The sequence below is a fragment of the Lipotes vexillifer genome, unplaced genomic scaffold (genome assembly GCF_000442215.2).
Source record: "Lipotes vexillifer unplaced genomic scaffold, Lipotes_vexillifer_v1.1 scaffold1207, whole genome shotgun sequence".
NCBI classification, from domain to species: Eukaryota; Metazoa; Chordata; class Mammalia; order Artiodactyla; family Lipotidae; genus Lipotes; species Lipotes vexillifer.
In genome coordinates this window covers 370,877-386,852 of record NW_006772733.1, presented here as the reverse complement: position 1 = coordinate 386,852, position 15,976 = coordinate 370,877, and the positions used below count along the sequence as shown (strand labels likewise).

General features: G+C 39.4%; 1 protein-coding gene across 2 annotated transcripts in view; it reads left to right on the top strand.

Moving 5' to 3' along the window:
- Window positions 1-15,621, top strand: part of VEPH1 (ventricular zone expressed PH domain containing 1) — a 214,387-nt gene extending 198,766 nt beyond the window's left edge. Inside the window, exons 13-14 of one of the 2 annotated variants that reach the window (XM_007447840.1) lie at window positions 11,076-11,212; window positions 15,180-15,621. In XM_007447840.1, coding sequence (XP_007447902.1) covers window positions 11,076-11,212; window positions 15,180-15,416 — 374 coding nt within the window. In that variant the 3' untranslated portion in view covers window positions 15,417-15,621. The remainder of the gene's footprint in view (window positions 1-11,075; window positions 11,213-15,179) is intronic. The other variant, XM_007447841.1, reaches the window with a different exon arrangement.
- The last annotated feature ends 355 nt before the right edge of the window (window positions 15,622-15,976 follow it).

Below are 15,976 nucleotides of genomic sequence, written 5' to 3'. Positions count from 1 at the left end.
ATTGCCATCAATCTCTCCCACTAGACAGTAAACTAGAGGTGGAAAAACCATCCATTCTTCTTCTTTGTATGCCCTACCCAGTACCTGGCACATGGTAGCGTTTAACAAGTATTTGGCATGTAGATGGATGATGGAGTAATTCATGGATCATGTAAAGTGATAGGATGATGATAAAAGAAATAGGATTTGTTTTGAAATGCAACTTTAAAATCTAATTCTTTCTCAAAATTAAAAAAAAATAACTTACTAAACTGAAACCTTGAAATAGCAGCTTTTGCAAAGTAAGCTTTTATAAGAAGAAAATGTTGCTATGTACAAAGTTTCAACACTATATGGTTACCCAATTTTAATATTTTACTAAACGGTTTCAATACACACGTACACACAGAGTTCATAGTAAGCTTGCTAATAACCTGTGAGCCTCTATGAGAAATAAGCTAAGATCAGTAGCCTAATACCCTGCAGGGGTTAATTTCCATTTTTCAACCAGCGTCACTATCCTAATCCTTCTGCCTTTCCATATGGGGTCAACAACAATCTTATCTTGATAGGCTGAAAGTTTACTTGCAGCAAAGCGTGAATCACTCTGTGGTTACCCACAAACAAATCATCAGGCATTGAAATGTGTCCTCTTCCACTCAGAGAATAAGCTGAGTCAAGACAACCCATGGAGGCGGAGAAGCATGCTTTAGAAAGGCAGACTAGAGTGAATAAATCAGTCTCTATCACTTTACAGATTTGAAGTGACATAAGAATTTTTATGTAGTTTTTCAAAATAAAGAACTTAATATCTTTTAAAAGAGCTCTAGTCATCACCTTTCAGAGTAATCTTAATTTTTTATCTACCTATACAAATACATTAGGAATGAAATTTATTTTTCAGCCACAAGCTCCCCTATGTAAAAGACATATAAGTGCGTTTAGCGGCCACGGAGAATGAAGTCATCAAATATCTCATATTTTGCCTTGGATCTCATCCCTTCCGCCATCTCAGAAACTCCACAGCGTAGATTACCCTTCCTCTCTTTTTTATTCAATTTCTCCCTCCAACTTTAACTCCCATGGGCTTTTAAACACCGTCAACTGGCTTAACGTCTCCTTTCCCTTTACCTACTGCCTCTCTCTCACCTCCTCTTTAAAGCCAAAATAGTCCGGTCACTGCTCACTCTGAATTTCCTTGCCTCCTTCTCCTCCTAACTCAACCCTCTCTAATCTAGCCTCTAAGCCTATTATCTCTGTGGTCATTTAAGGCCACGCAGGTCCCAGGCACGGGGTATGTTCAGTCCTTGTGTCACTTGCCTTAAGCAGCATGCAATTCTCTTGGCCAATTCCTCCTTCCTCAAACATTTCTCCCTTTGCCTTCTGAGACAGCACTCCTTGGGTCTCCCTCCTACTCTAGACACTCCTTCTTAGCCTCCTTTCCGGGCCCACCTTCCTCTATCCACCTGTTCATTGTCAGAGCACCTCTCTTCCCCTCACTGTAACTCTCTCCCCTGTCAATCTCCACTGCTTCTGCGGCTTCAGTAACCTCTTCTATGACAAAACTCCCAAATGTGTATCTGCAGTCCAGGCCCCTCCTCTGACTGACTTCTCCCATCGCCTGCTTGGTACTTCAAAGGCATCTCAAACTCAGTTCATTTAAATTAAAACTCATAAGGGTCCCATCCTTGTCCCCTCCCCGCCCCCAAATAAAACAAACAACACTTGATTTTCTTCCAGCATTCCCCATTTCAGTAAATACAACATCACTCATTCTGATCCATCAGCCAGAGACCCACTGCCCTCTCTCCTACCCCTATCTAATCTATCACCCAGTATTGTGGATTTACCTTCTCAACTGTGCTCAACTCTGTCCACCTCTCTCCATTGCCCTAAAGCAAACTACCATCACCTCTTACCTAAAATAATGGCAATAGCCTCCTGACTGTGCTACTTGGACCTTTCAACCTCCTTCCCACATTGCAGCCAGAATGACCTCTTCGAGGCACAAATCTGATAGGACCACTTTCTGCATAAAACCTTACCATGGCTTCCCACAGCTCTTAGCTTAAAGACCAAACTCCATATCATGTGCCTGAGAGCTTCACATGCAACGCTCTCTCCCAGCCTCATCTTGTCCCCAGTGCCATCTGCTCCTCTCTGCTCTGCCCAGGAAGAACTCCTTTCAGTTTCTTATACTCACCTCACTTCTTCCTGCCACTATGCTTTTGTATCTGCTGTTCTTCTGCTAGGAGTGCCCTTTCTCCCCTCATCACCTAGTTAATGTAGATCTTAGCTTTCCCATTACAACTCAGATTCATTGCCTTTCTATAACCTCCTGATTTATGCTCAGGTCCTCAGAGTACTTCAGAGCTCTCCCTATAATACTCGATATACCTGTCATCTTGTTTTTTGTTGTTGTTATTCTTTTGTTTGGTTGACTTTTGCATGTGATTATCTGATTAATGTCTACTTCTTGCAGTAAACAAGTTCTATGGAGGGAGTCCCCCTCATCCATCTATCCTCAGCCCCTAGCACACAGTAGATACTCAATAAATATCTGCCAAATAAATGAATGACCAATTTTGTATTTTCTCAAAAAATTTTTAGTAAAATTTTTCTTAGGCAAGTGGTGACAAAAAACAAATTAATGGATTCACAATAATTCATTGTAAGAGAAACAAGGTATTCATATGATGACATTTGCAGTGTATCTTTTGTGCCAAACGTATTCTTTGTATAAACAGTATTTTCTTAAATAAGCTCTTCTCAAAAGTACTATGAGAGATCATTTTATTTAACAGAGAGTAGTTATTGTGTGTGTATGTATGTATGTCAAATACACACAGTTTTATGGTGTATATGATACAGATAAAGCTTCCAATGCAGACATTGTAAAACTTCTATTTATTGCCAAGAGGTTTGAGGCCAAGTGTTGAACCACACCAGATGGAAATTGTGTTAAGTAATTCCACAAAAGCAGTGTAGACACACCTTAGAATGCTCTTAAACACCAAGAATGTACATGCATGCAAGTGGGACAATGGCTAACGTGTGCAACTTGTACAGCCCAAACAAGGTGACCCTCCTTATCACAGAGCTGGTACAAGTGTGTCAGATCTATTTTTTTCCATACAGGGAAAGCTGTACAATGTCAAGGCCGTGCGGGAAAGCACTCAACATTTTCAACTGTCTAAAATCCTATGGTCAGGTGTTGCCAGCAATACCTATCCATGACATCATATTAATGAGATGACAGCATGGGACCAACATGGGAAGTGTGTATGGAACCCTTTTTTATTCAAAGTTCAAGAATAAGGTTGAGCAATTCTCTCCATTCATTTCTACCACCCCTGATCTTTTCCCATTGGTCCCTGTCAGTCGTTACTGGGCAAGTCTGGGCCAGTCTTCTCTGATAGGTTCCCATAAGGGCACAAAGGTGACCATACTTACTGCTCAGAACTTACTGAGCAGGTTACCTTCTTGGCAAGGGGCCTTAGAATTTTTCTTTCACTGATGAAACCATAAGTAAGCCAAATTCCACAAACATTGATTCTGAACATTTTCTTCTATAACTCTATTAACTTAAGCCAAGGACATGCATGTGATCTTATACTGCTCTCCTATTCTTTAATTTTATGGAAAGGTCATAACAAGTTTCTTCCCACTATTGGTTTTGCAGTTTTACTATTTTGGATATTGTATGACCTATTACTGTCATCTACCATGAGGCTACTATCATTTCCTAGAAGTTCCTGAGCTATGTTAGAATAACCTGGGGATCCTGTTCAAAATGCAGGGTCCCTCACCCTACCCCAAAATTTTGCTTCAGTAGGTTTGGGGTGGTTCCTTGTAGTGTGCATTTTAAGAAGCCAACAGGTAATTCTGATGTAGGTGGCCCTCAGAACACAGTTTGGGAAACACTGCTCCACAAGCTTATAAAAGAGTAGTTCTGAGGCTTTTTTTAGAACAATATTTCAGTGATTAATAGAGAAGCCTAGAAAGCAGACTACATTTTGATGGGTATGAAATTACTGAGAAAGGAAGCCATTCGGCACATGTGAAAGTGCCCTCAAAGGGCTGCTGTCAAAATGAGTTTGTCCTTTTTTGGACCCCACGCATCTTATAGGATGTTACAAAATGGATGCTGGATGATACCTCCTCGTTTATTTACTACTGTAAGGAAATATGGACTTCTAACACACTGCCTGGATATTCATACGAAACATGCCATTTGTTACAATCCTCAGTGATTTCAGAAACCACAGATGCTCAGCCTACTAAATGTGGCTCCTATGACCTCCTCATTTAATTATTCTATCCCTCTTTAAGCATATCCTCTGTAATTAGAGTTGGCTTTATTAGAACTGGCACACATACAAGAAAATCAGTAAAACCGTAGAAGGGAATTGAAGTAAATTTGAGACTCTCGATACATAAAAAATAATTCCCCACAGACTGTACAGGAGTTGTAATTCCCAGAAGCAGTCATTTCAAGGGAAAAGTTTTTAAAAGACATACTTTTTCTCAGTTCTTATTTTAAAACTAAGTATTTGAGATTTACATTTTTTCTTCCAGAATATGCCTTCTTTTGAAGGTATTTGTCTTTAACGATCAAGAAAAAATATCTAAGAATTAGAACATCACAAATTAAATTCACAACCGTCTTAATTATTCTTATACAATGCAATATTTTGAAGACAAAAGTTGCATAAGCCAGAAAGCATACATATAAGGAACTTCTGGGTATGGATAGAAGTCGGTACAATGTGAATAGTAGTTAATGGTGGGGGACATGTCACCACCTACTGTCATAAGAATAAGCAGGAACTCTGGAATAAAAGGGAGCAACCACCAATGATGTGGAAAAGGCTCCCAGTGCAGCCCAATCCACTATTGGATTAGCTTGAATATGGCAGGCTTTGTGAACAAGTGGATCTGTTACTCAACAACAGAAGAGTTCACCTCCCTTTGGGACTCCTTGAATTGCTTGTGACACCTCAAGTTCAAAGCCTGCAGTCCTTGAACTTTAAAAGGGTTTCCTGTCTTACTCTGAATTCTCTCACTGTTCCTAACACTTTAATATAGTATAGGTTTCATTACATTCTTAATTGGAGGGAGGGAGATGGGTTTTATCCTAAAGTCATTAGGATATGGTACTTATAAAAACCACCTGTTCATCATCACAGTAAGAGATGATGATGATTTTATGTTCATGATCATGGTCATGATCATGATGATAGTAGCTACTGTTTGTTGACCCCTTATTATGTACCAGGACTTAGTTAAGCAAGGCTACTGTTAACCTTTACAGCATTTTTTGTGCCTTTATTTATGGTGGATGATGTCCACTTGGGGGTGTAGACTTAAACAGCAAAATTCGGGCTGAATTTCAGCCCCTTCTTACCCCTTGGCTGAGTGTTCTTGCGCAATGAACAGCCTGCACAGCCATTCACAGTGGCCCTGTTGTTAAGCATGGCATCTTTGGAGAAGAGGAAATTGAAGCTCAGTGAAGTTAAACAACTTGTACAAGACAAGTCAGCTGTTAAAATAACAGATTCTGGACTTCAGCTGAGGTCTGACTCCAAAGTCGCTGCCCTTACCTCATCAGCCCTAGGCCTAGGCCAGAGAAAGTCTTTGGTACAGCCCTGTATGACTTATTATAGTAAGGAGCAAACATGGCGTCCAATACACTATGTTTAACTAAATTATAATTGGCTAAAAACATATTCACAATTGCAACAGATCTTAAAACAAGGTGGAGACCTTGAATTATTGAGCTCTTGTGCTCTTGAGATAAAGGGGTTATATCACTACAGAAATTATTCTTTTTTATTATGTTATGTTACAAAGTATTAGCTTCCACTTCACACGATGTCCAGGGATCTTCAGGATGAGTCTCTTCTTGAATGTCACATCTCATCTCTTGTTTGCCAAGCCCCACCAGGTTCCATCACAAAGAATGAGTGACAGTTCCTAGAATGCATTTCATGACCACTCTGTCGGCCTCAGCCCTTTGCATATGTTTTGGGTTTTTCTTTCAGAATATCCTTCTTCACTTCACCTTCATCACTGCTACTTGTCCTTCAGAATTCAGCTCAGACACATTTTCTCCAAGAAGTTTTTCTGCTTCCTACACCCAGTTTAGGATAGGTGCCTCCCAGGGTGTTCCATTCTCCTTTCTTCTGGCTTTCAGTTACATTCTGGCAGGAGATCAGAGGGAGGGAGCAGAGTGAAGTCTGCTTATTTATTCCTGACTCCCTCCCTGCTTGGTCACCGCAGGTTGACTGTGTCCTCAATCCACAGACACAACTCCTGTCAGGCAGCGCTCTTGCATACAGGTCTCCTTCTGGGTCCTAACTGTTCTCTTCTCTTTCCTCTTCAGCCAGAGACGGGTGTTATGCCTCCTCCTGGCTCCTGGCCCCAGAGTACTAAGGTGCTTTTCCTACACCTTGCCCACGTCTGTGTAAGCAGTCCCTTTATTAACTGCCCTCAGTTGCCCAGCTTGAGGTGCCCCCTGTTTCCTGCTGCAACCATGCCTGATCCATAGCAGGTTCCATCTGGGGTCTGTGAGGCTTCATGTCTGTGCGGGCTGGACCTTCACAGGCTCTAGGCCCCTCCTTGGTCCTTAAGAAAAGCAAGATCCTTTCTAATGGGATTTCAGAAGAACTTTCATATGAAGTCCAATATGGCCTCCCCATGACTATTTGATACCCAATCTCTTTCCTGGATCTTATACCAAAAACTCTTGAATCGCCTGCCGATCCCCCACTTTCAGCTCATGACTTTGACCAAAGTGACTGCTTTACTTGCAGAAGAAGTGAACTTGCTTCTGAGTTCATTGATCCTTCCAGCTTCTTTAAGTTTTTTTCTTTTCATGCACTTTCCCTCACAAGTCCCGCTTGTTACCTCAGGCCTTCTCTGTACTCCTCCTAGAAGTTCCTTTCTCCCTTCTTCAGCGGGGGCCCAGCCACCATGTCACCCTCCCAGCTGGAAGTAGAATTCCCTTTCTTTGAGTTCTGTAATGCTTGGCTTTTACTTCTGCAGGGGCACTTGCCAAACTCTATACTGAGTTGTCAAACTCGTAAAATGCTTTATCTCCCCACAAGATGATAAACTCAAGCTCTCTGTGAGCTGGGCGTTATGATCCCCTCAGATCCAAACACAGTGCCTTACAGCTTATCTGTGCTCAAAATTATGTGTGAGATGACTGGATATGGTTGGTAGATCAACAGAGGAATATTCTTTCTTGCTTTAAGGTATCTGGTCTGATATTATTTCACTCTTATTCACCAACTTTGTGTTGAGTAAGACTAACACCTTCAAATTTCATCTTTTATCAACATAAATATTTTCAACTCTTGGTGCACAAAAGGAATACAATTAATATATGACCATTTGTATTAGCATTCTAAAAGACTTTTAAGTTGATAAACATGGTAATATTTGGGTTCCAATTGCACTAGAGAATTCAGTTTAATATTCCGTAGTTTTTTTCAGCCAACTGATAATTTAAAAAAGGAACAGATCCTGGTTGGTAAAGAATGTCTTAGCCAAATTCTGGTGCTTTGAATGAAATGTGTTAATTGGCAAGAGAGAAAATATTTAAATATCCTTTATGCGTTATGTGCAAACAAGATAGTTCTAGACACACAATCATTCCCTCATAGTCTCATTCCACATGTTATTTTTCAAGTGGAATATGATCATCCTTAGAAAGAATTAGTTCCTTGTTTTGACCATGAAGAGACTGCAATATCATATGAGAATTATTGCTTACCGGGACATGCTATGGGCAATAGGCCTATTAAAAGGACACACGGCCAGTCACGCATAAGCCAGATATAATTATTAAAAAAATTTTTTAGGACCTGGGATAGCCACTGCAAAAAAATTTAAGTCTTTTTTTTTTTTTTTTTTGCCTTTTGAAACTATTTTTAAATGAATCCTACAGCTACAAATAGCCTGGCTTTTACATATTATCTGAAGCTGACTCTGATGCCTAAATTAAGGCCCTAACATGCAGCTAGTTTAAAGTGCTGCTAACATTTCCTTCCTAAAATCCTTTGCATGGACTTTTCCCCTGGGATCCACTTTCACTGGGCTACAGTGAAAAGTCTTCACTTAGCAGCATTTCTCCATCATCCTTCATCCTTTTGTTCTCCAGTAAGCCTATCATTTTCTCTGGAGTCTCTCACAGTCATTGTGGGCATGTGGGTATGTGGGTATGATATCCCAGCCACTCCATGTCTCAAACAATTCCTTCAACTATTTTGCCAAGTGTGACTTCCGTCACATACACTTAAAGTGAACCATTTGGACCTGCCTTGAGATTTGGATCTATGTTGAGGAGAAGTTCTTGTAGCTAATTCCCTATGTCAGATCTAGAAGGACACATGTGCTTAAATATTACCTAAACCAATAGTGATTTCAAACCAGCTCAGATATCATGACTATTTCAAATGTTTCTTTGAGTAAATATGGGAGAAAGACGGGGAAAATGTTCTGTTATTAAATGACGTTGCATTATATTAAATCATCTTACCATTAAAAATGGCAAGACAGCAATGTGGTTACAAAAGGTGAAGTAAGTTCTTTAATAAAAGAGGGGGGCAGGGGTAGTAGTTCTTTGCTACTTACCTAGTGTCCTTACACAAATCTCTTTATTTTGATTTTTGATCTCTCAACATCCTTGTAAAGCAGGTGGGAGCGATTATTATTTCCTGTTTGCTGAGCAGAAATCAGTGGTTAAGAGGACTCGAATCTAACTCTTCTGAATTGTTATTCAAAAATCCTTCAACATTACAATTAGATCAGCATTTTTTTCTAATTTGAAAGCATAGGAAATGGGTGTTTTAGAAAAAAATTAATCCTATTTTTGGCTTGGGTTTTTCCTTGTTGTTACTTCGTTGCTTGTTGGTTTGTTTTCTCCTCTTGGACCTCCGTTGGACCTTGCCTTCCTCCTCCCAGACAGGCTGCTGCACTCTTCATGACTCAACAGCACGTGTTAGCAGACATTCATGGAACCCCTAGCCCAGGCCGACACTGTGAGCACATGGCAAGCAGGCTGTACTCGCCCTCTAGGACCAGTAGCACGTGGGGAAGACAAGGTGTCCTAAGTGCTTTACCTGCTGCACAAAGGAAGCAAGCACTGTGTTTATGGAAAATTTAAATTTGCAAAGAGCATACTAGCTTTTAAGAAAGCTCTAAATCAGATGATTCCTAGTAAAGCAAAGCAGAACACTGAGATAATTTTCTTGACATTGATTGTCAATGATTCTTGAGTAACTGCTTTCCATACCCTCTGCTATACCTAGTACTAGCCACTGTGGAGCATCGCAGAAAATGGGGGACACTTCTCATCACTGAAGCCTCAGATTAAATACCACCTCAAATATGCAAGCTCTTTCCTGACCACTTAAATGCATGTGCACCAACCCCCAAATCACTCACTCTCTATTCTATCTTCATCATAACCCTATAATCTAAGAATATATTTCATATGTTGTTTCAGTTATTAGCCTTAATTTGGGATTGGCAATGGAACATCCAATTGACTAGTCATCAGACAAGAAGGGGAAAAAGCTAGATTAACTTTAATAGAACTTTGTTTATTAAAACTATACATTGCATTATTCTTAACCCAACAGTGCTGTTAAGTTGGACAAATCCCCTGTCTGAGGTAATTTTTTTACCTACATTACATAAGAGAAGTGGTAGATGGGAAGGATAGGTTGTGTTCATATGGTTAAAGAGGTACTGTCCAAATTTCATAGTGATGAACAAATTTCATCACTTTCAAGGTGCTATGAAAATTGAACATTAATGTATATAAATAAATATTGTCATACTCCCCAGAAATCAGATGCTTTCACATGAATTTGAAATTTGAAGAGTGAATCTTATGTAGTTGGTAAAACAAATGGAATTCTTCAGTTCAACATTTAAACTTCTGACATTGTAACCAGACTTCTAATTCTATGGTTATGTGTAATCATACACACTCTACTTCAATGTAAAATGAATCCATTCATTCACTCATTCGACAAAAATTTATGGACTCCATACTAGGTTAGATGCCTGATGTAACAATAGTGAACAAAGCAAAGACCCTGCCCTCATGGAGCTTTCAGTTGAATGGGAAAGAAAGACATTAATAAGGTAAATGCCAAGAATCATCTACAAATGATGATACCTGATAGAAAAGAAACACGCCAGTTGCTTTGAGAACGTATAGAAGACAAAGTCACTCGAGTCTGGGTTTGGGAAAGGTCTCCCAGAGGAAGCAACGTTTGAGTTGAAACATGAAACGATCAGTTTTTAACTAGGTGAAGATTCAAATATGGACAGTGGAGATAGAGTGTGTGTGTACCAGAGTGGAAAAATCATGTTCAAAAGAGTTAGGTAAGTTTGCCTTTGCAGCTGTTAAGGATTCAGAAAAACACATCTTTTGGAGCACTACATTGACTTTTGCTGCCAAATAGCTAAATATACTTGGTTTATGATTATTTATAAAGCTATATTTCTAAGCAGTTCACGTGAACAGAATACCATGAAACAAAGGAGTTAGGAAGCACAGAAAGCTGAATGCCTGGATGAACCTTAAAAAACTGCTAACCAGGGCTTCCCTGGTGGCGCAGTGGTTGAAAGTCCGCCTGCCGATGCAGGGGACACAGGTTCGTGCCCCGGTCCGGGAGGATCCCACGTGCCGCAGATCTGCTGGGCCCGTGAGCCATGGCCGCTGGGCCTGCGCGTCCGGAGCCTGTGCTCCACAGCGGGAGGGGCCACAACAGTGAGAGGCCCGCATACCGCAAAAAACAAAACAAAACAAAAAAAACTGCTAACCAAACGCTCTTTTCGTGAACTATGTTCCTTTTGCAAATCTCAATGAGGGCTTTCAACAGTTTCCCATTATCATATCTAAATTGTGCATTCTTTTAGGGACCAAGGGGGAAGGTTAACCAAATCCATAATTTGTTAGCCCACTATCCAAATGTACTTACTGGGTCTGGTTCACTGTACAATTCTGACTTTTGATCACTTGCCAAATAAATAATGGAAAATAAATGGCTTGATCATTCTGTTACCTTAAACAGTTGTAAATCAAGATGGCCAGCCTCTCATAGAAGGAAAACTTAAAGAGAAGCAAGTCAGATGGAAGTTCATCAAAAGGTGGAAAACCCGCTATTTTACACTGGCTGGAAATCAACTTCTGTTTCAAAAAGGAAAGTCTGTAAGTACCCCTACCGTATTTTACACTTGCATCTTTAAGGTCTTGATCTCTGCCAGCTAGGCATTTTGTCTTGAGTTAAAAGGCCAATAATTTTTTCCTTCTCCATTTTACAGTGTCATTTTATTATATATGCCCCTTTGACTGTCTATTCTGTTCATTCCTATGTTAGTTGGTTCACTGTACCTCTTCAGTTTATTACGGGAGGGTTTTTTGGTTAACTTAAGTTTTAGAAGACGAACCACAGAAGGTGTACCCGGGGATCTCGACTTGAATACCGTACCTTCTGTTTACTTGTGGATCACCTAAATAAATGTGTGGCTTATGACATTGACTCTGACTTCTTTTAGGATTGAAGGTTATATTTGGAGGTGGGGACCTGACGAAGGAGACAGTAGGCAGGGAGGAAGGAAAAAAGGCTGATTTATTTTAAGTACTTTTTGTAGTCAACCAAATTCAATTCTGATTAGGGAGAAATATTACTATCTTTCATTCATTTAATATTCAGTTAGTGAATAGAATAGAATTCTGAAAGAATTAATAAATATTCATTTAATATAATTTTCAATCTGAAGTAGGATGCTCAGTAAATATTCATATCCTGAATTTTCAGTGGGAAACTTGTGAAATAATATTTTATTGCAATCAACAATGCAAAGTTATCCCTTTCTTTTCAAATCAGTTTTATTTATCATTAAACTCTACTCATTACAGATCAGGGAGCATGAAATTTTGATCTACTTCTTGACCATTTTGAGATATAATAATAATAACTTATCAGAGCTTATCACATGCCCCACTGGATTGCCTCTATCTATCTTCAGAACAATACTTTGAGGTCAGCACTATTGTTATTGCCATTTTACAGATGGAGAAACTGAGGCACAAAGAGACTGATGGGCTTGTCCAAGGTTAGAGCCAGTAAGGTGAGAAAGGGTAAAACTGGAGTTAGGCTCAGGCAATGTGACACCAATGCATGTTCTTAAATGGATACACTGTCCAGCTTCCCATGTACACTTAAAATACAGGGTGAGTGGCAAACCAAACTGTGTCTGAATTAATTAATGAGAGTGTTAAATTACTTAAAAATTACATTTCACTAAGAGCACATGCACTATATCTTTGGAGTGCTCGTTACAAAATTTGTTTGAACTTACTACTCAACAGGAATCAAGTATGGTGTATCTGAATTATGACAAATTCTGATCAGCGCTCTTTTAGTTAATAAGACTTCACATTAACTTTTTGAATGAAAAAGAACATTTTGGTGACACCTATTTTGAACTCATGTTACTTTCTTCATCTGTGTGTTTTATAAAATATACAGATGGGCTGAAGGTCTTTTTAAATGGGAAGTATAATGGTGTGTTCAATTTGAAAAGTTATTGGCGATTTAAGGAAACATTTTTTTAGCATAGGTTCACACTGAAGCATATTTAAAGTGTTTAAAATGACCATTTGAATTTCCTGTCTTTATTAAAGAAATCAGAATAGAAGTTAAGATGTAGTGATTTTTCAGATCCCTCTTATGCATTAACAAAGTAGAGTTAGTGCATAAGAATGTTTTTCCTAAACTCAAATAATGACCTTTATACTTCTTGATTCGGAGCTTTTTAATAAAGTTTAGAGAATAAGCTATTGTATAATTGGCTAACTTATTTGACATCTTTATCAGGAAATAATGGTTTGACATTCCAGAAATATGACAGAACATTTGGCTCAAATATTAGGAAATAATATAATATAGCGTGAAGACCACAGCAAAATCCCTCTCATCCCCAGGGAGACAGTAACCATGCAGTGGTCAGCAGTCCAGCTGAAGCTTCAGCCACATCATAAAGGGATTTTCTTGTAAATGAGGAAAATGTGCATTTTAAAGTAAGAACTAAAAGACTATAGTGTTATTTTTCACTTTTTTTTTTTTTTTTGGCTGCACTGGGTCTTCGTTGCTGTGCACAGGCTTTCTCTAGTTGTGGTGAGCGGGGGCTACTCTTCGTTGCGGTGTGTGGACTTCTCATTGCAGTGGCTTCTCTTGTTGCAGAGCATGGGCTCTAAGCACGTGGGCTTCAGTAGTTGTGGTGCGTGGGCTTGGTAGTTGTGGCTGAGTAATAGTCCATTGTATATATGTACCACATCTTCCTTATCCATTCATCTGTTGATGGACATTTAGATTGTTTCCATGTCTTGGCTATTGTGAATAGTGCTGCTATGAACACAGGGTTGCATGTATCTTTATGAATTACAGTTTTGTCCAGATATATGCCCAGGAGTGGGATTGCTGAATCATAGGATAATTCTATTTTTAGTTTTCTGAGGAACATCCATACTGTTTCCACAGTGGCTGCACCAACTTACATTCCCACCAGCAGTATAGGAGGGTTGCCTTTTCTCCACACCCTCTCCAGCATTTTGTTATTTGTAGACTTTTTAATGATGGCCATTCTGATTGGTGTGAGGTGGTACCTTATTACAGTTTTGATTTGCATTTCTCTAATAATTAGCGATGTTGAGCATCTTTTCATGTGCCTATTGGCCATCTGTATTTTTTCTTTGGAAAAATGTCTATTTAGGTTTTCCACCCATTTTTCCATTGGGTTGTTTGTTTTTTTGTTGTTGAGTTGTATGAGCTGTATGCATATTTTGGAAATTAAGCCCTTGTCAGCCGCATCATTTGCAAATATTTTATCCCATTTTGTAGTTCGTCTTTTCGTTTTGTTTATGGTTTCTTTTGCTGTGCAAAAGCTTGTAAGTTTGATTACGTTTCATTTGTTTACTTTGTTTTTACTTCTATTGCCTAGGGAGAATGACCTAAGAAAACATTGGTACTATTTATGTCAGAGAATGTTTTGCCTATGGTCTCTTCTAAGAGGTCTATGGTGTCATGTCTTATGTTTAAGTCTTTACTCAATTTTGAGTTTATTTTTGTGTGTGGTATGAGGGTGTGTTCTAACTTCACTGACTTACATGCAGCTGTCCAACTTTCCCAGCACCACTTTCTGAAGAGATTGTCTTTTTCCCATTGTATATTCTTACCTCCTTTGTTCAAGATTAACCATAGGTGGGTTTATTTCTGGACTCTCTATTCTGCTGACGTCAGTATTTTGAATTACTCTTTTTGTTTGATGCTCCTGAGATTTTTCCAAGGTGGACAATACACCAAAGAAAGTTTAGGACGAGTGAAAAAGATGCCTTTCCACTGCAAAGTGAGAGAAGGGTGATTGTGAAAGGAGATGGGAAAGGAGGGTTGGCAAGATTCTCAAACACAGGTACATTCTCCAGTGGACAGAATGGGCTCAGGAATATTAAAGACCTGAAATTGCTTTAAAGAAGCATCTGACTCCTTAAAAATATTCATGCTAGCCCATCATGATGACTCTGGTGTTAGAGAGATCCTTAAGCATCTGCTTTAATACAAAGAAAACATAGCATCATTGAATATTCCTTCCCTTAATGTTTGTGGACAAATCATGCTTCCAAAGCTCAAGAGAGTTTCAAAAACAGTTTCATCTACTTAAACATTGGAACCCTGTTTGTTCAATTAATACCTCTTTCTCAGAGGTAACACAAAAGAAAATTAAATTTCAAGCCTGTAAAATTATCTCAGATTCTGAGTTAATATTACCCCAAATTGTACTACTGCATTTTGCTCTATTAATACAGTGTTAATATCAGTAGAAAATGACATAAAGTCAAAGAAATATGAATCAAGCATTTTTCCCAATCCCACTGTATAATAATTTTCTATAAATTGGCTATTTTGTTTCAACCCTAGATAGTACAACATAAAGCCAGTTGCTCACTCCTTCATTTGCTCTAATGACTCTTTGAGGCTTTAGCACCCAAAATAACAAAAGTCTTAAGCCACATGAAGTGAAAGGATTCTGATCCTCTTAGAAAATTCTCCAGGAGCCAGAGATCTTTCCATACTATTGAAAGCTAGCTCATGTTCTTTCCTTCCCATGCATTTCAGAAAGATGATCCTGATGACTCACCAATAGAACTCAGCAAAGTACAAAGTGTGAAAGTTGTGGCCAAGAAACGCAGGGACCGCTCTCTCCCTCGGGCTTTCGAAATCTTCACAGACAATAAAAGCTATGTTTTCAAGGCCAAGGATGAGAAGAATGCAGAAGAGTGGCTCCAGTGCATCAATGTGGCAGTTGCCCAAGCAAAAGAGAGGGAAAGTAGGGAAGTAACCACATATCTGTAGGGATTTGCAAGCCGACCTCACACCAGTTGTATACAGTGGGCATTGCACTGTCATTGCCAATGTCAGGAAAAAGAGATAAATTCACCAAGTCATGCTGTTTTTTATTAAATGCCAATGGAGCAGTTTTCCCCAAGAAGCAGGACCTAAAAGTGGCAAGATCCTGAGTACATTTCAGATCCACATGGCATTTGCATTAACTCCAGAACAGCTGTGTGAGGCATATGGGAAAAGGAGCTACGGATGGTATGAAGCCAGAAAGGGGAGAGTAGGGATCTAGAAACTTCCATAGACATGTTATTGTACATTGTAAGAAAACAACTTTAAAAGATACCTGAACTACCTATCCTAAGGGAAGATTACGTACTTCCGATGAAAAATAATCTGTCAAAAGTATTAAAAGAAGGGGCTTCCCTGGTGGTGCAGTGGTTGAGAGTCTGCCTGCCGATTCAGGGGACATGGGTTCGAGTCCCGGTCCGGGAAGATCCCACATGCCACGGAGCGGCTGGGCCCGTGAGCCATGGCCCTGAGCCTGTAGAGCCTCAGGCCTGACACCTCACCAG